This window comes from Cydia amplana, chromosome 8 (assembly GCF_948474715.1).
Source record: "Cydia amplana chromosome 8, ilCydAmpl1.1, whole genome shotgun sequence".
NCBI lineage: Eukaryota > Metazoa > Arthropoda > Insecta > Lepidoptera > Tortricidae > Cydia > Cydia amplana.
In genome coordinates, this window is record NC_086076.1 from 12,666,065 (window position 1) to 12,680,743 (window position 14,679).

Sequence of the window (14,679 nt, forward strand, 5' to 3'; positions counted from 1 at the left end):
TTTACGAAAGCGACTGCCATCTGACCTTCCAACCCAGAGGGTAAACTAGGCCCGTATTGGGATTAGTCCGGTTTCCTCACGATGTTTTCCTTCACCGAAAAGCGACTGGTAAATATGAAATGATATTTCGTACATAAGTTCCGAAAAACTCATTGGTACGAGCCGGGGTTCGAACCCGCGACCTCCGGATTGCAAGTCGCACGCTCTAACCGCTAGGCCACCAGCGCTTCTAACAACATATATATCTCACTAATAATTATAATAAATTGTATAAACTGTTAAAGTTCTACTTGGCCGTCGCCTTGTTGCGGATTTTCAGTAATTTTTAGTATCGTTAAAGTACCTACATATGTCTACAACTGGAGGACACATAATATGACTAATTAAAACGCGAGTCCCTATGGAGATTGCCATTCTTTGTAATTGACACGTCTCCAGTTAGCTAGAGTAGGCTAAACTCGACACGAAGCGGTGTTTCCCACACTTACCGCTCGTCTCGCGCACGTTCTGTTCTTTCGCAACGATTGTCCGATTGATTCGCCGGTGTGAATTATTGATCGATATTTATGAACGTGTACCCGATTTACGATTTGAATTGATTTAGCCGAACTGATGACATACTAGGCAATATATTGCATATTATGCAATCGGAATGCTACTTTACTTTCTGATTTGCATTTTGTTCAGATTCCGAAAGATGCGAAATTATAGACTTATAAATATTACAATGTAATATATTTTTGTTTAGGTACCTATGTAGTAGCTATTTTGCTACTTTTGTGATTTGGTGATGTCATAAACTGTAAAATTTTGCAAAACGATAAAAGGCGACATGTGGAATCGACAAAGATAGTTCAACATGCACCATGCACCTACTATGTATATAAAAATCAGTACCTACTTGTATTTAAAGGATGTTATCATTTCCATTATCACATATAATTATTAGTGTCTTATGTGATATCTGAAATTATATAATATCGTCTGGTATTCGTCTTACAAGTTAGCAGCGCCGTTCATTTGCTGTACATTTCATGATCGATATTCCATCCATATCGATCATGAAATGTAAATGTAAAATAAACCCACTTGATGATTCGGCCAATCAGGTACCTACCTACCTTTTTTTGTACCTATGAAATGCTAAATAAGTTAAGAGGCCCAGAGTATTATATTTAGTGTCTGTGTCTTTTAATTAACTGTTGTAAGATTCCGCAGATGGTGACTCTGGCACGCGACGAACGGTCCCTTCGTGCGCGCGTGTCAAGCGTGGCTCCCGCTTACTTAACTTGAACAACATACCTACTTGCCGAGGTGCACACGTTTTGGTCTCTTACATAGGTAACCGCGCTATACTATAGAATAAATATCTAATATGAAGTAGGTACCAATTAGTTTTCGCCCACGATTTTGTACATTCACAATCTAAACTTCCAATCCCTTGATTCGACCCTAGACATATCATATGTGTCAATCCAGGTTCCAGCTTAATAGTGTGCCCATTTTTAGGTATCCTAGGTACCCATTTGCGCGTAGTCCAGTCCCGATAAGTCTGTTCATCCCCAAAAACGTTCAGTTGTACCTATAAGTACCTGCAACCCCTAATACTCAAGTAAAGTGAAGTTCTGTAAAAGAAGTTAAAAACGCTCATCTTGTGTGGATTGCGCACGTTAGTGATTATTATAAATAGTTTCGAGATGGGTGACCTGGTGACCAGTTTGAGCGGTTACTACCTAATTGAGCTCATCCGTTCTTAGGAAAGAAGGCACGTTACCGGCGTTAAGTTTTAGATGTTATTATCAGTACCTTACTAATGATGGTGTAACTAAAAATAAAAATTTAAAAGCGGTTACTACTTAGATAACAACATCCGCAACAAATTGATAACAGCGCACTCTCACGGCAAAGGTTTCAATTACGAATTTAAGGTTTTCTCAAATTCAAATGCCGCCGGAATCGAAACAATGGATCCGAATGATTCGCGTATATCTATCAAATCAATCAAGTCACAATAGAATTGCGTTCGCTTTCACTGCCTTCGTCACCTATGAACCATTTGTCTAAGATTGATCCCATCAATTACTGATGGCTCGAGACATTGTATTGTGATCGGCCGGGACTGGCGACAACTGGGGCGTGGTTTGGCATATATCTGTTGATAGTATGTTACCTACCTTAAGCATGTTACACATTGTCAAAAAAGCACAATTTAATGACGGCACATCGAACTTTGTGTTTCTTTCGACGAATTTCAACATGGTAGGAATCAGGGATGTTGCGAACATCCGCATCCGCATCCGCAACCGCGGAACATCCGCATTATTTTCAACATCCGCATCCGCATCCGCATCCGCATAAAATCGATGCGGAGCTTATGCGGATGCGGATGTTGAACAAGTCGGTACAGGAACGTCTTAGCGGCGGCGTAAGTGCTAGGTAATTTCGTCATTACCTATAACGAAATCGTCTAGATCCAGAAAAGTCGGCGAAGTTACTGTTTATTAAATATAACGCACCTATATTCTTGCTCAAATACTAAACGTTTGGTTTTTTTAATAAAAAAATACTAAAAATTTAATATTTGACGTTTTCTAAGTACCTAATCTTGACATCCGCATCCGCATCCGCATCCGCGGATGTGAGCCTTTAAAAATCCGCATCCGCATCCGCATCCGCGGATGTCAAAAAATCTGCATCCGCAACATCCCTGGTAGGAATAATCAATAAATATATACGTATCCAGTAATGATGAGTACCTATGTTAACGTGTATAAATGAGGCATACTACAGTCACTACAGAGGCAAATGCATTTTGGTATGTGTAATTAACTATTTTTTTTTGTGGCAATAAGATATTTGAAGTTTAATTAAGGAGATTAATACGTATTAGAACAAATTAAATTATTTTCAGAAAATATTTTAATGTATTCAGTTAAGGAAATTCATATTGGTTACGTGTAGGTAATTGATCCGATTTCAATAAGGCGAGTAAAGTTATCAAATTTCTTTGTGAATATCCACTACGTATAACCAAATTCCATTCATAAAGTTGTTATAGTAGATAACCTAACCTAACTAGTTAGGTTTAAATTTTGTCATACCCAAAGGTTACATAATCTAAAATCCCTTTTCCGTCTATTGATTTAATGAAACATTGAAATATTGTATCCTAACTAAAAATATCTATAAAGATGAGCAGTCAATGCGACCTTTTATGAAACACGGAACGGCGCAACATGACATGACCTATCGAACTATACGAGTACCTTCTTTGAACTGATCGGTACCTAATAGAAATCTCTCGCATGTTTGATGATGAATATGATAATTAAGGTTAAATATCAAAGATTATAATGAGGATGAATGTCATTGCGCTTGTTAAGTGAGACGCATGCCTCGATTAATATATGTATATATATACTCGTATATAGTAGGATTTTCTTAATTTTAACATAGATCCAAGTACCTAAGTAGATACCTATTTAAATAGGTACCTGACCGGGTACTGGATTAAGATAGGTAGGTACTGAGTATTTTTAATCCACCTCTTGGATCTCTCCAAGAGATCTGACCCAGATCGAATCATACGCTGAAGCCGACGACATAACTCCTTCATATTTCAAAATATGGACAACTCTACCCTACATATAACGAAGATTCGTTAAAATCCAAATATTATAAAAAAGACATTGATTGAACACTTTATATCTATAATCTTAAAATAACAATGGGCGAACGTTATCGAATATAGTTAATAGCCCATAAAATAGACAATTATCTTCATGAATTCTCTCACATCGACGGCAGTTCCGCATACCAACTATTGGCATTTAGTTAACTGGCCTCCGGGGGGTACTGCGTTTATGGGAAATGAATACCATTTGGAAGATGACACAACGTCATAGGTGATGCTGTACGCCTGTTAATCGTTCGATTAGTTCATGCCATACGTTTCTAATGCAACGATTAGTTTTAAGGATGACGCACGTTAGACCGGGCCGTGTCCGGGCCGGAGCTTCCGGCGCTTACTTTTCTATGACAGATGATCACGTGATGCTTTCCATACAAAACGAAGCTCCAGAAGCTCCGGCCCGGGCACGGCCCGGTCTAACGTGAGTCATCCTTTAGCGCATGTGCCGTGTGCTCGCTCAGTCGTTCTTATAACATGCTCGTATCTGACATGTCTTCCATTCATTCGTACATTTAAAAGTATTCGCCAAATAACATTTTCTTATCTCTTAGCACTTTCTGTTTTCATCATATTAGATCATCAGGATCAGCTTGGTTAGTATCTAATTCCAAGATTTATTGTATGGAAGCGCCAGCCATCTGATATTTAAATCCAGATTGCCTGATCCCTCTCAATTTTCCTTCACCAAAAGCTACCTTAAATTTCGAGTAAATAATATTTATATTGCTTGTAACTCATTGTTACGTCTTACGAATCGGGTTACGTACCAACTTCGAACCTCTTTTCTCAGTGTTCTTTATACCTAGAAAGTAAATATGCAAATTTGAGATAAGAAACGGAAATAAAAAAGCTCTCCAGTATTTATAATTTTCCTCATAAAGGCGGCTAAACGTAAACAATTACATCGCATTAGGGGCAAGGTCATTTTGTGCTAAATGGTTCTGCAGTTTATATTGTTTCACATAATGTATTCTGAATGTTCACGCATTTGTCCCGTGTTTAATTGGAGAAGGTCACCGGACAAGCTTCATGCGACGATGGAAAGATTGTTCCGACCTCTAGAACCCTAGATTATGAAAAAACCAACAAAATTAAGGAAGGACGGTCACCTTCTCAATTTGTCTCAAAATTTTATTATGACTAACCGGTTACTTGAAAGTTAAATAACCTCGGTAACGTTCATTATATTGTTATGAGTAGGCATATAGTTATGTTATGTACTCGTATCTGTTGCATTACATCTTAGATCCGAAAATATTTGATGAAACGTCGTAGCTAGACGCAAACATTAGCTAAGTGTATACAAACAGGTCTGATGGGTCCGATGGGTCTGTTTGCCTACTTAGAGGCTTCATCAAGGACTTTAGCGACAAGCTGTTATCCTCGGCACATCCTTTCACGACCTACGTTCGTTCGAGTAACCACTTCATACGCTGTAAACAAAACTATTAGTAGGTACATACATACGTAATTTTATATACGATGTAGTTGTATTAAGCACCTGTGCACATAAGTACCTAGTGGTTTTAGAGAGTTACGGATTTAATAAGAATGTATGAGGTGAATAGATCTACAATTCTAAATTTAACCAAATTAATAGACGATAGGTATCAATAATTCTCTATACCTTTCTTAATTAAACTCTACTATAATTTTAGTAGCCATGAAAAATGGTCTGGTAGGATAATTATTGTATATCTTCGCATAGCTCCTCGATGTAAGGTCAGTTGTAAACTAAGAACTCATAATTGCATATGTGCTATGTTGGCATTATTAAAAGGCATTATAAGATAACTATTTGTGAGTATTCAATTATCGAGTACCGAGGTAATTGACTTCAAAACATTACGACAACCTTGGATGATCTAAACACAATCTCTCGATTATGGTTATTTGGCATAGACAGCTGCTGCAGCCAAGTATCTAAATTCCTACCCAACTAATGAATTGCTCATAGGCTCTTTAGTATCTAGGTACCTATTTTATATGTTTTATAACGTAATACAAAAATGCTGCATTGCTACGTTTTCTTCTTTAATACTTAACGAGGCATATTAACTATTTAGTCCTATTTTAGAATTTTCGTTTCTAGTTGTTTTTCTTTTGTGCGAGAGTGAATGTTCTCGTGCGAGAACATTCCCCATAGTAAACAGAGAACGTTCTCGAAAACGGCACAACTATATACATCCGATATAATCTGGGAAAGTCCATCATCACAATATTCACAATGCACGTGGTTCTATAAATAGGCGTCCCAGGCGATTGCGGAGGCGTGGCGGCACAGTGGTCCACTTGCGGCTGGATGTGGAGCCCAGCTTCCGCGCATTGTGGCCTGCGACCGCCGCGTGACACTTGCGTCACAGTGCACCATACACTCGCATTTCAATAGGCTAGTTAATCAATTTTTATGAAGGGTGTCAATACTAAATATCAATCGATCAGGTTTGTTTTGAGGATCAAATGTACCTATAGGTATATGGGACCTATTGCCTTAAAGCAATACAAGTCACAAAATGATATTCAAAGTCTGACAATCGCGATTTTGTAGGTGAAATATTGCGATTATGTATACTTATGTTACTTTAGGTAGGTACCTACAATATTTTTACTGTTTTTTTAAAGCGGCTGGTAAAATGATAAAATTAACGTAGTTCCTTACCATTCTCAGAAAAATCAAGATTAGGTACCATTCGTAAGGGACATTTGATTGTGGTTCAGATAAAGAGGGTTTTTTTATTGTTATAAACTAGGTTGACATGTGCCAAGTAAGAATTTGAGTTTAGGTAAGCTAAATAGCTTACAAAATAAGTTGCTTATTCAAAGTAGTAGGTATTATGGCAAACAATATCCTAGTTAATATAGCGCAGACTAAATTTAATAATACTTAAAAGAAATAATAACGAATGAGATGAATTATCCAGAAATAGTCTGGTATGGTACTTATAATGATTTATTGATTATTAGTTGTACTTTTTTTGTGATGTAAGTAATATATGATTATACATTATTTCATTTTAGCTTTTTTTGTATTAACATGATACATAAATACAATTATTTAAACTGTTTTAAGTATAATTTAAAAAATTTCATCATAAGCCTCTAGGAGGCCATTAAAAAAAGCATAGACGGTCGGGGCAGGACTCAACAACTCGTCTAGGAAGAGCAGGCGGTCCGTGGCGCAGTGCGCGGCGCGCAGCACCTTGTAGGCCAGCGTGCCATTGTACGTGCGCGCGAACACAGGCGCCGGCACCTCCGCGCCGCACAGCACGCTCAGTGCCGACAGCTGCAGCAGGCATTGCTGGAATTCGGCCAACGCATGGAGCAATTTTCCGTCCAAAATCAGCTCAGCGTCACCCTCGGATGTGGTGGAGTACTCCTCCATTATAGCGGCCGCGATCCCGCAGTCGGCCTCAGTGACGACGCTCCTGTCTATGGTCGAGTCCAGAATCGGCTTCTTGTCGAAGGGGAACTTCAAAAGATTTTTCTTGTCGACCTTGTCAGCTACCACGTCGAGCATTACGTAGGCGAGCAGCACGGCTGAGGAGAGTGCAGCGGGCGACGAAGGCCTGCGTCGCGAGAAGTAAGCCAGCGCTAGCAACATCAGTCGCGTTTCCTCTGGCGCACTCTCGAGGCGTTTCAGGCTCTCCAGCCGCAGCGTCTCGTGCGCGAAGTGCTCGAGCAGCCCGAAGGAACGCACTGACTCCCAGCCGTTCTCGAATACACACACTTCCGCTTCGTAAACCGGTTTTCGGATGGAATGCGTGTCTCCGACGAGAATCGTTTCTTTTTCCAGGCCAGCGTCATAGACAAAATTAAAACCGTCGTTTTCGAAATTAGTCAATAAATCATATGCGTATTTAATAATATCCAAAGCCAGAAGCGTGGGGTTCTCTTGTTCAAATCCTCTAATGGGAGGAGCTCCAAGAAATATTTTGGACCGATAAAGGTTGACGTAGTCAATAGCGACATGGCCGGCGGCGACACCCTTGGCGAACCAGCGCGGGTCGGCGCGCGCCACGCAGGCGGCGTCGCGGTCTAACACGCACGCCGCGCCGAGTCCGCCGGACTCACGCCGTTCTATTTGCGTCCCAGCCTTGGCTTCCTCTTCAATGAACTTCTTTTTGTCTTCAGCTGATATAAACCTGAAGATAGTGGCCGCGATCTGCTGCTTGCTGCTCTTAGAAAGCCACCTCATCAGATGCAAATTACGTTTGAATGGCCCAAGAGGGGCTTTAATGCTTTTAAAGAACTCTGAGAAAAATCCTTCCGGAAAAATATTCTCATCCGTCAATACGATGAATACGGCGAGTTTGTCTACGGTCAATTTATATTTTCGTAAAAAGGTCTCTAATAGGAAGTAGCCACAGTGAATGGTATCATTTTGAAGTTCAAGTGTAGTAGAAGGTATGTACTGGAGTCCGGTGAAACAATTCTCGATGTCATAACTTATGATGGGACAGTTGAGTTTGTGAGCCAGTTCAACGATATCTTTCTTGCTTTCATACTCACAAACCACGTATTCAAAATCCATTTCCTTCAAGACCTGTTTGTAAGTTTCTTTCATGAGAACAGGGACGATTTTGCTGTCTTTTTCTTTCTTCAGCCTCTTCTCCATGTTCTCGTGTCCTCCTTTGAATAGGAAGTAGCATTTGACGTTAGCCTTTTTGAACATTTGGAGGTATTGCCTGAGGTGGCGGGCGTAGCGGTCGGCTTCGATCCCGAAGGCGCCGGAGAAGCCTGCCCGCTGGTAGGAGTTGTAGAACAGATTCTGACCGTCCAACACGACGGGTTCATCTCGCAGTTCGCGCGGCGTCAGCTCGCTCACCTCCACGAACTTGCAGAACGTCCGTATTCTCATGATGATATATCTGAAACACGATTGCAAACCCTTTAAAATACCAGTGTCATTATTATTTGTATGTCTGTACCCATCACGGAACAAATGGTGTTCCGGAAATGTAGGAGCCGTGCGCGGAGCGAAGCCCACACATTTATGAGATGTAATAATTCATTTTTATTTTCTTTATTGGAGAAACAAAATTTATAGACGGGTCTAACGCGGGTCGTGTTCAAAACGCGAAAGTTTTAAATATTAGAATTAAGTTTAGGCATACGAGGGCTGTTTGATAAGTACCCGTTTTCCAAATGTATTAATATCACGGGCCGAAAATATGTATACAATCGTTTTAAGCCACTTTTCAGAGGTGGGAAAATTTAAAAAAAAAACAGCATTCTTTTGTTTTTTTCTCATTTGACAGCGATTCAGTGAAAGCGTGAACTTAAAATTGTGAAAATGGAGAAAGAGCAGTATCGGTCTGTAATTAGATTCTTGTTTTTGGAAGGAAAAACATGTGATGAAATAAAAGTAAGAATGCAAGCGGTTTACCATGAATGTGCTCCTTCTATGACAACCGTCAGATACTGGTTTAACGAGTTTAAGCGGGGGAGAACAACCGTCTTTGATGAGGATCGCCCAGGCCGCCCAATTGAGGTGACTACAGACGATATGGTTAAGAAAATTGAAAATATCGTTTTAGCCGACCGCCGAATTGAACTTCGAGAAATCGTTGATGCTGTAAATGTTCCAATCGAGCGGGTACAAAACATATTAGAAGAAAAATTGGGTATGAAGACAGTATCGGCGAGGTGGGTGCCGCGTTTACTCACGGAGGAGCAAAAACGGAACCGACTGACTACTTCGGAGCAGTGTTTGGCCGTGTTCAAACGTAACCCGAAGGAGTTTCTGCGTCGTTTCGTGACCGTAGACGAAACGTGGGTCACCACTACCCCCCGGAAATGAAAGGGCAGTCGAAGCAGTGGATTTTACCGGGTGAACCTGCGCGAAAGATAGCAAAAATCGTTCCATCGGCTGGAAAGGTCATGGCGACCGTTTTTTGGGATTCGCAGGGTATTATACATATTGAGTTCTTAGAAAAGGGGAAAACGATAACAGGGCAGTACTATGCCAATTTATTGGATGAATTTGACGCTGGGTTGAAGGACAAACGACCCCATTTAAAAAATAAAAAAGTACTGTCTCATCACGACAACGCACCAGCTCATTCGTCTAGAGTTGTGATGGCTAAATTAACACAATTACGCTACGCCCTATTGCCTTACCCCCCGTATTCTCCAGATTTGACCCCATGCGATTTATTTTTGTTTCCCAACCTGAAAAAATGGCTCGGTGGTAAGCGATTTGGATCAAATGACGAAGTCATTGCCGCCACAGAGGCCTATTTTAATGACTTTCCGAAATCATACTTTTTGGATGGTTTATTGAAGCTTGAATATAGGTGGAACAAGTGTATAGAGTTAAAAGGAGACTATGAAGAAAAATAAATGCATATAAACAAAAACAACTGATTATTTTTTTCATAAACGGGTACTTATCAAACAGCCCTCGTATAGGTACCTATTAGTTGCGCTAAGTACCTAATCGTTGCGCTCGCATTAAAAATTAATTGAATGAGTTTGAAACGTATTGCCCGGTATAAAATAGGATTAAATATTATATAGGTATGTAAAGCAAAAGTTTAGGCTATCGAGCATACAATACAAGTGAGGACGAACAATATACAATAGTGAATACCTATACCTAATCATGATGAATGCGTTTACTTGTTTGGCTCAACGGGCTATTTATAAGACTGATAGGTAATTGAGTCACAACGGGCACACGATCACACATCCTTAAATTACGCCAATAAGCAATCAGAATGGCCCCGACCTCAAAGATACATTTTAAAATTCTTTAACGTTTTCTCTCGTGTTTAAAATAAATAAACCCGGAATAATTAACCACGCCCTAAAGGGTAAATTATTTCTCATTCATCGTATAAAAAACTATCTATAAATCCCATGTAACGAACGACGTGTAATGATACCTTCTTTGGTTATCACGCTATATGTAATAATATGTATTGTTTAAAAATTAATAATATCATAGATACCTACTTACAACTACACTTAATCTGCTTCAAATGATGCTCAAATTCTTATCACGACTTTATGTACCCACGTACTTAATAGTGGTTGCCAATAATTAGCTGTCGAATTTAGCCTTATTATATATTTAATTTGTGAATTAAATTAAACACTCTTCGCAACGCACAATGAGCAAAAGAGCTCTATATTCTATATTTATCACCAAATGTCACTTTTTGCTCGAATGTTACCTACGTTCCATTTTGTAATTTGTTAAAAAAAATTGATTATAAAAAATATTGATAGGTCTTACAATAATAAAAACTACGCTCTAAAAATGTATAAAATAACATTTTCCAGTTGGTAGAATCACTTGAGTGGCATCCCTTTCTTCGTAGATATCCATGGTAATAATAATAAGCGAAATAACAAGTGAAGATTGAAACATAAAATGGAACGCAATAGCGCTTGACGTAATCTTTAAGGGGAAGTACCGGAATGCCTGAAGTAGCTCTACAGAGCTTTACCTATAGTCTGTATTTGTCCCTATATTACTGTGGAGGTCGTCGCTCGGTTTTTCATCGCTAGCGAAAGGTGCGTGCTGTATTAAATATTTTTATATGCAAAATCGATTTAAAGGTTTGGAGAGTACCTACCTATATACGTATCAGATGCCCGGTTTATTACCAGGAAGCCGACAAAATATTTAGTTACACAGTTACGCACACACAAGTCAAAGGTTACGACTGTAATAACCGTTACGCACCAGCCTTTTATGTAAGTTAACTTTATGGTGTTAGCCTGTTAGGTACCTACTGCGCGTACCTATTTACACGGTTGCCACAAGTAGGTAGGTATACAATAGTTAGCAACACCTGTATAACGTAAGTGTTGCTTAAAGATACTAACTAACCCCTTTATTCATAAAACTTTACAACACTTTGTTAAATTTAGTCCTTTCTAACAAATATCAAAATGAAGGTTATAAGGGCAAAACGATTATCAAGAGCTTATTAGACTTGACAAGCGTTTATGAATAACACCATAAAAAAATATAACAGTTTGTTTAGCTAATTTCCTACGTAAGTACCTACTCACCTAATATTCATCCTGTTGTTGTAGGTCATCTTTATCCTACCATTTTTGTACTAAAATTAGGTACAATGACAAATCGGCGGTCGGCAAGTTGTTTGTTTTAATCCGGACAAACTACTGCGGAGTTATCATTCTACCAACAGTACCAACACATTTGCATGCTTTCCGATAGGCAGAAAATGTCACATGCATGTATTCGATTCCAGCCGGCTTAGCACAGGAGCGCCCCGAGTCTCTCGCCCGCGAGATTAAGATAAGATAGACTATCCATCCCTCTCTAATTAATACTGTTAGAAAAAGACTGGTTCCAGCGCTAAGATTGTACTTGCGTAGGTACCTAATATGGCACTGTAAGTCATATCTGCCTCATGCCTTGATCATGATTGCTCCTAGTACCTACCTACCTACGTACCCCTTTTTGCGACATTGCTATCACGGCACGGCACAGCCAATTAATATACTTACCTATTTACGTATTTAATGTGATTTAATTAAATATAAAAGCACAAAGTCGTCATTAATTAACTAACCAACCTATCGCTCTCCATGTCTCGTCGCAACTCCATATGTCGCGCTTGACTTATGTAGATTGCGAGACTTTAGTGCTAGATTAATACTGTTATTGGTGTTGCTACCTACACATAACTTTTTCCCCTTATTTCTATGAAAACCTATGTTTAAAAATTCAGTCAGATGCCTATCATTATTTGTAACCTGAGGGCGAAATTAAATAATCGCTTTCCGTGTAATGTTTAACTATGACTTTAATCATACATCAGTTGCAACTAAAGTGTGAACCCATGTCATTAATGTATCAAATGGTGACTGGTAGCGTGATCTAAATAGAGCACACAATCGCTAGTCTAACAATACCTTCTCCAAATCACACTGCACAAATAATCTAATAGTCTTGAAATTGAACAGTTTATTTTATAGTAGTCTGTCTAACTAAAGTAAGGCACCGACATTGACGAGACAAAGTGTGGCGGCGCCATAAGACATATTTCATAGACATTTTACGTTTATACTTTGACTTTGTCATAATAAAGTTTGTCTAGTTAAGAGTTAGCTTCGTCATTCAGCCTCTTTGCAACGACAGCTGTTGACTTCCAAAATAGGTAGGTATAGTCTGTGCGGAAAGAGAAGAGTCGTATAATGTATTGGATTGGGCCCCATACATTCCACGACTCTTCTCTTTCCGCACAGAGTCTACGTAGGCGAACTATTGTGTGGTGCCTTGCTTTGCTATAGGCTTGGTGCCTTGAATGACACTATAATTTTAAATGGTTTTTAAGTAATTTTCAGGGATAGTACAGAAACTCAGATTACATTACTTTTCGCTTTTTATTTACAATATATTAATATTCTCTTTGTTTTGTTTCACATTTTCAGTTCAGTCAGGCACTACTGTACATTATCTGTTTTTAGTTCTAAAGCGTAAACATAATACATATAATATACTTTTTCATATGAATCAGACCTCACTTTTACCTCACGATAACTTAACAAACTAGGCTATTTGAGTTTTTCAAATAAAGCGCCTTTGGCGATGTGAGATCATCCGCGCTATAATCTCAAATACAATATGGCTGACAGTATCCTAACACCTAGAACAACGTAACAACAGCGCGCACACCGAATACTAACAGAGGTAAAAGCTAAGTACAAAACTAGAAATACAATTTTATATATTAAAATATTAGGCGGCCTTCACATTGGATGTGGATCCGCACGCTGTCCGTGTGTGCAAGTGGGACATCGTTATACATACACGTGCAAAGCGCTGTCTCACTCACACACCGGAGCGGACTGCGGATGCGCATCAGTGGAATAACCGCGTTAAGGTTATGGTCTCCGGTTGGCGCCGTGCGGTGCGTACTGCATCACGTTCTTTGGAAATTATATAATATTCTATCTTTTGTGGTTTCGGCTCTGCGTTGATGAATCAGTCAGTCAGTCAGTCAGTCAGGACACTTGCATTTATATATATATAGATTTTCCCGTGCAACCGGAGACCAAGGCCTAATAAGGAATCCCCAACCAATTGAGCAACCCCCTAGGGTACGTGGCAAGGTAATAAGAGGCGTGGATTATATTTGTATAGTGTGTGCGGAAAGGGAAGAGTCGTGGAATGTATGGAGCCCAATACATTCCACGACCCTTCTCTTTCCGAAGAGACTCTACGTGTTGGATTGAGAACATAACATTTCATTTAAGGATGCTCGATAGAAAAAGGTTGGGAAACCCTGAGTTAGATCGAATAAAAATATGTCACGGCTAGAGTCGGTTCACACGTTTAAGCCTTCGTCACACAGGCGCGTTTTCCGGGCGCGGCGTGAGCGGGGCGCGCCGCTTCTACATACAAAATGCTCACCCCGCGCTTACGCCCCGCCCGGAAAACGCGCCTGTGTGCCGAAGCCTTTAGTTATGCTCGATTGTTATAATCAGTAAACAACAAACCTGGTAAGTTAAAGTTGTCTAGTGTGAACCAATTCTAAACATGACTAGGTATTTAGACACGTTTAACAACAAAATTATCTGTGTAATTTTATTCTATATTAATATCTACACCTACCCACTAAAACAATTTTATAAAACACATCGCATCTGGAAAAGCGAGGTCTGCCTATATTTAAGAAGAAAAATAGAAAACCTGATATTATAAAACTAAAAACGCTATATAAAAAATCTCTCTATCATTGCTTCCGATAAAGTTAATTAAACCAAAACCGACACTTCAACAAACGGCTGCTTTGTACGCTAAAATAAAAGTATTTGGACAGTTAACAAATAAAGAAGTTTGCGGCGACCACACAGAAACTTGTACTTTACTAAAAAGCAAAGAGTTATCAATAGTAGAAGAGATATATTATACATGCACTCTGAGAGAAATTCGTACCTCGAATTTGGTAGCTAAAGTAATTAGATGACGCTGTACGGGACATTATGCGGCAACTCTGGCAAAG

The 14,679-nt window shown here is 39.4% G+C and overlaps 1 protein-coding gene across 1 annotated transcript; it reads right to left on the reverse strand.

Annotated features, from left to right (window-relative positions):
* Nucleotides 1–6,765: 6,765 nt before the first annotated feature.
* On the reverse strand, nucleotides 6,766–10,677 carry LOC134650075 (protein asteroid homolog 1-like). The gene is made up of 2 exons (XM_063504901.1): nucleotides 10,659–10,677; nucleotides 6,766–8,559 (listed from the first exon to the last, which is right to left on the reverse strand). Exon 2 carries the CDS (start codon nucleotides 8,547–8,549, stop codon nucleotides 6,768–6,770), a length of 1,782 nt encoding a protein of 593 aa, XP_063360971.1. The 5' UTR covers nucleotides 8,550–8,559; nucleotides 10,659–10,677; the 3' UTR covers nucleotides 6,766–6,767.
* Nucleotides 10,678–14,679: the final 4,002 nt, after the last annotated feature.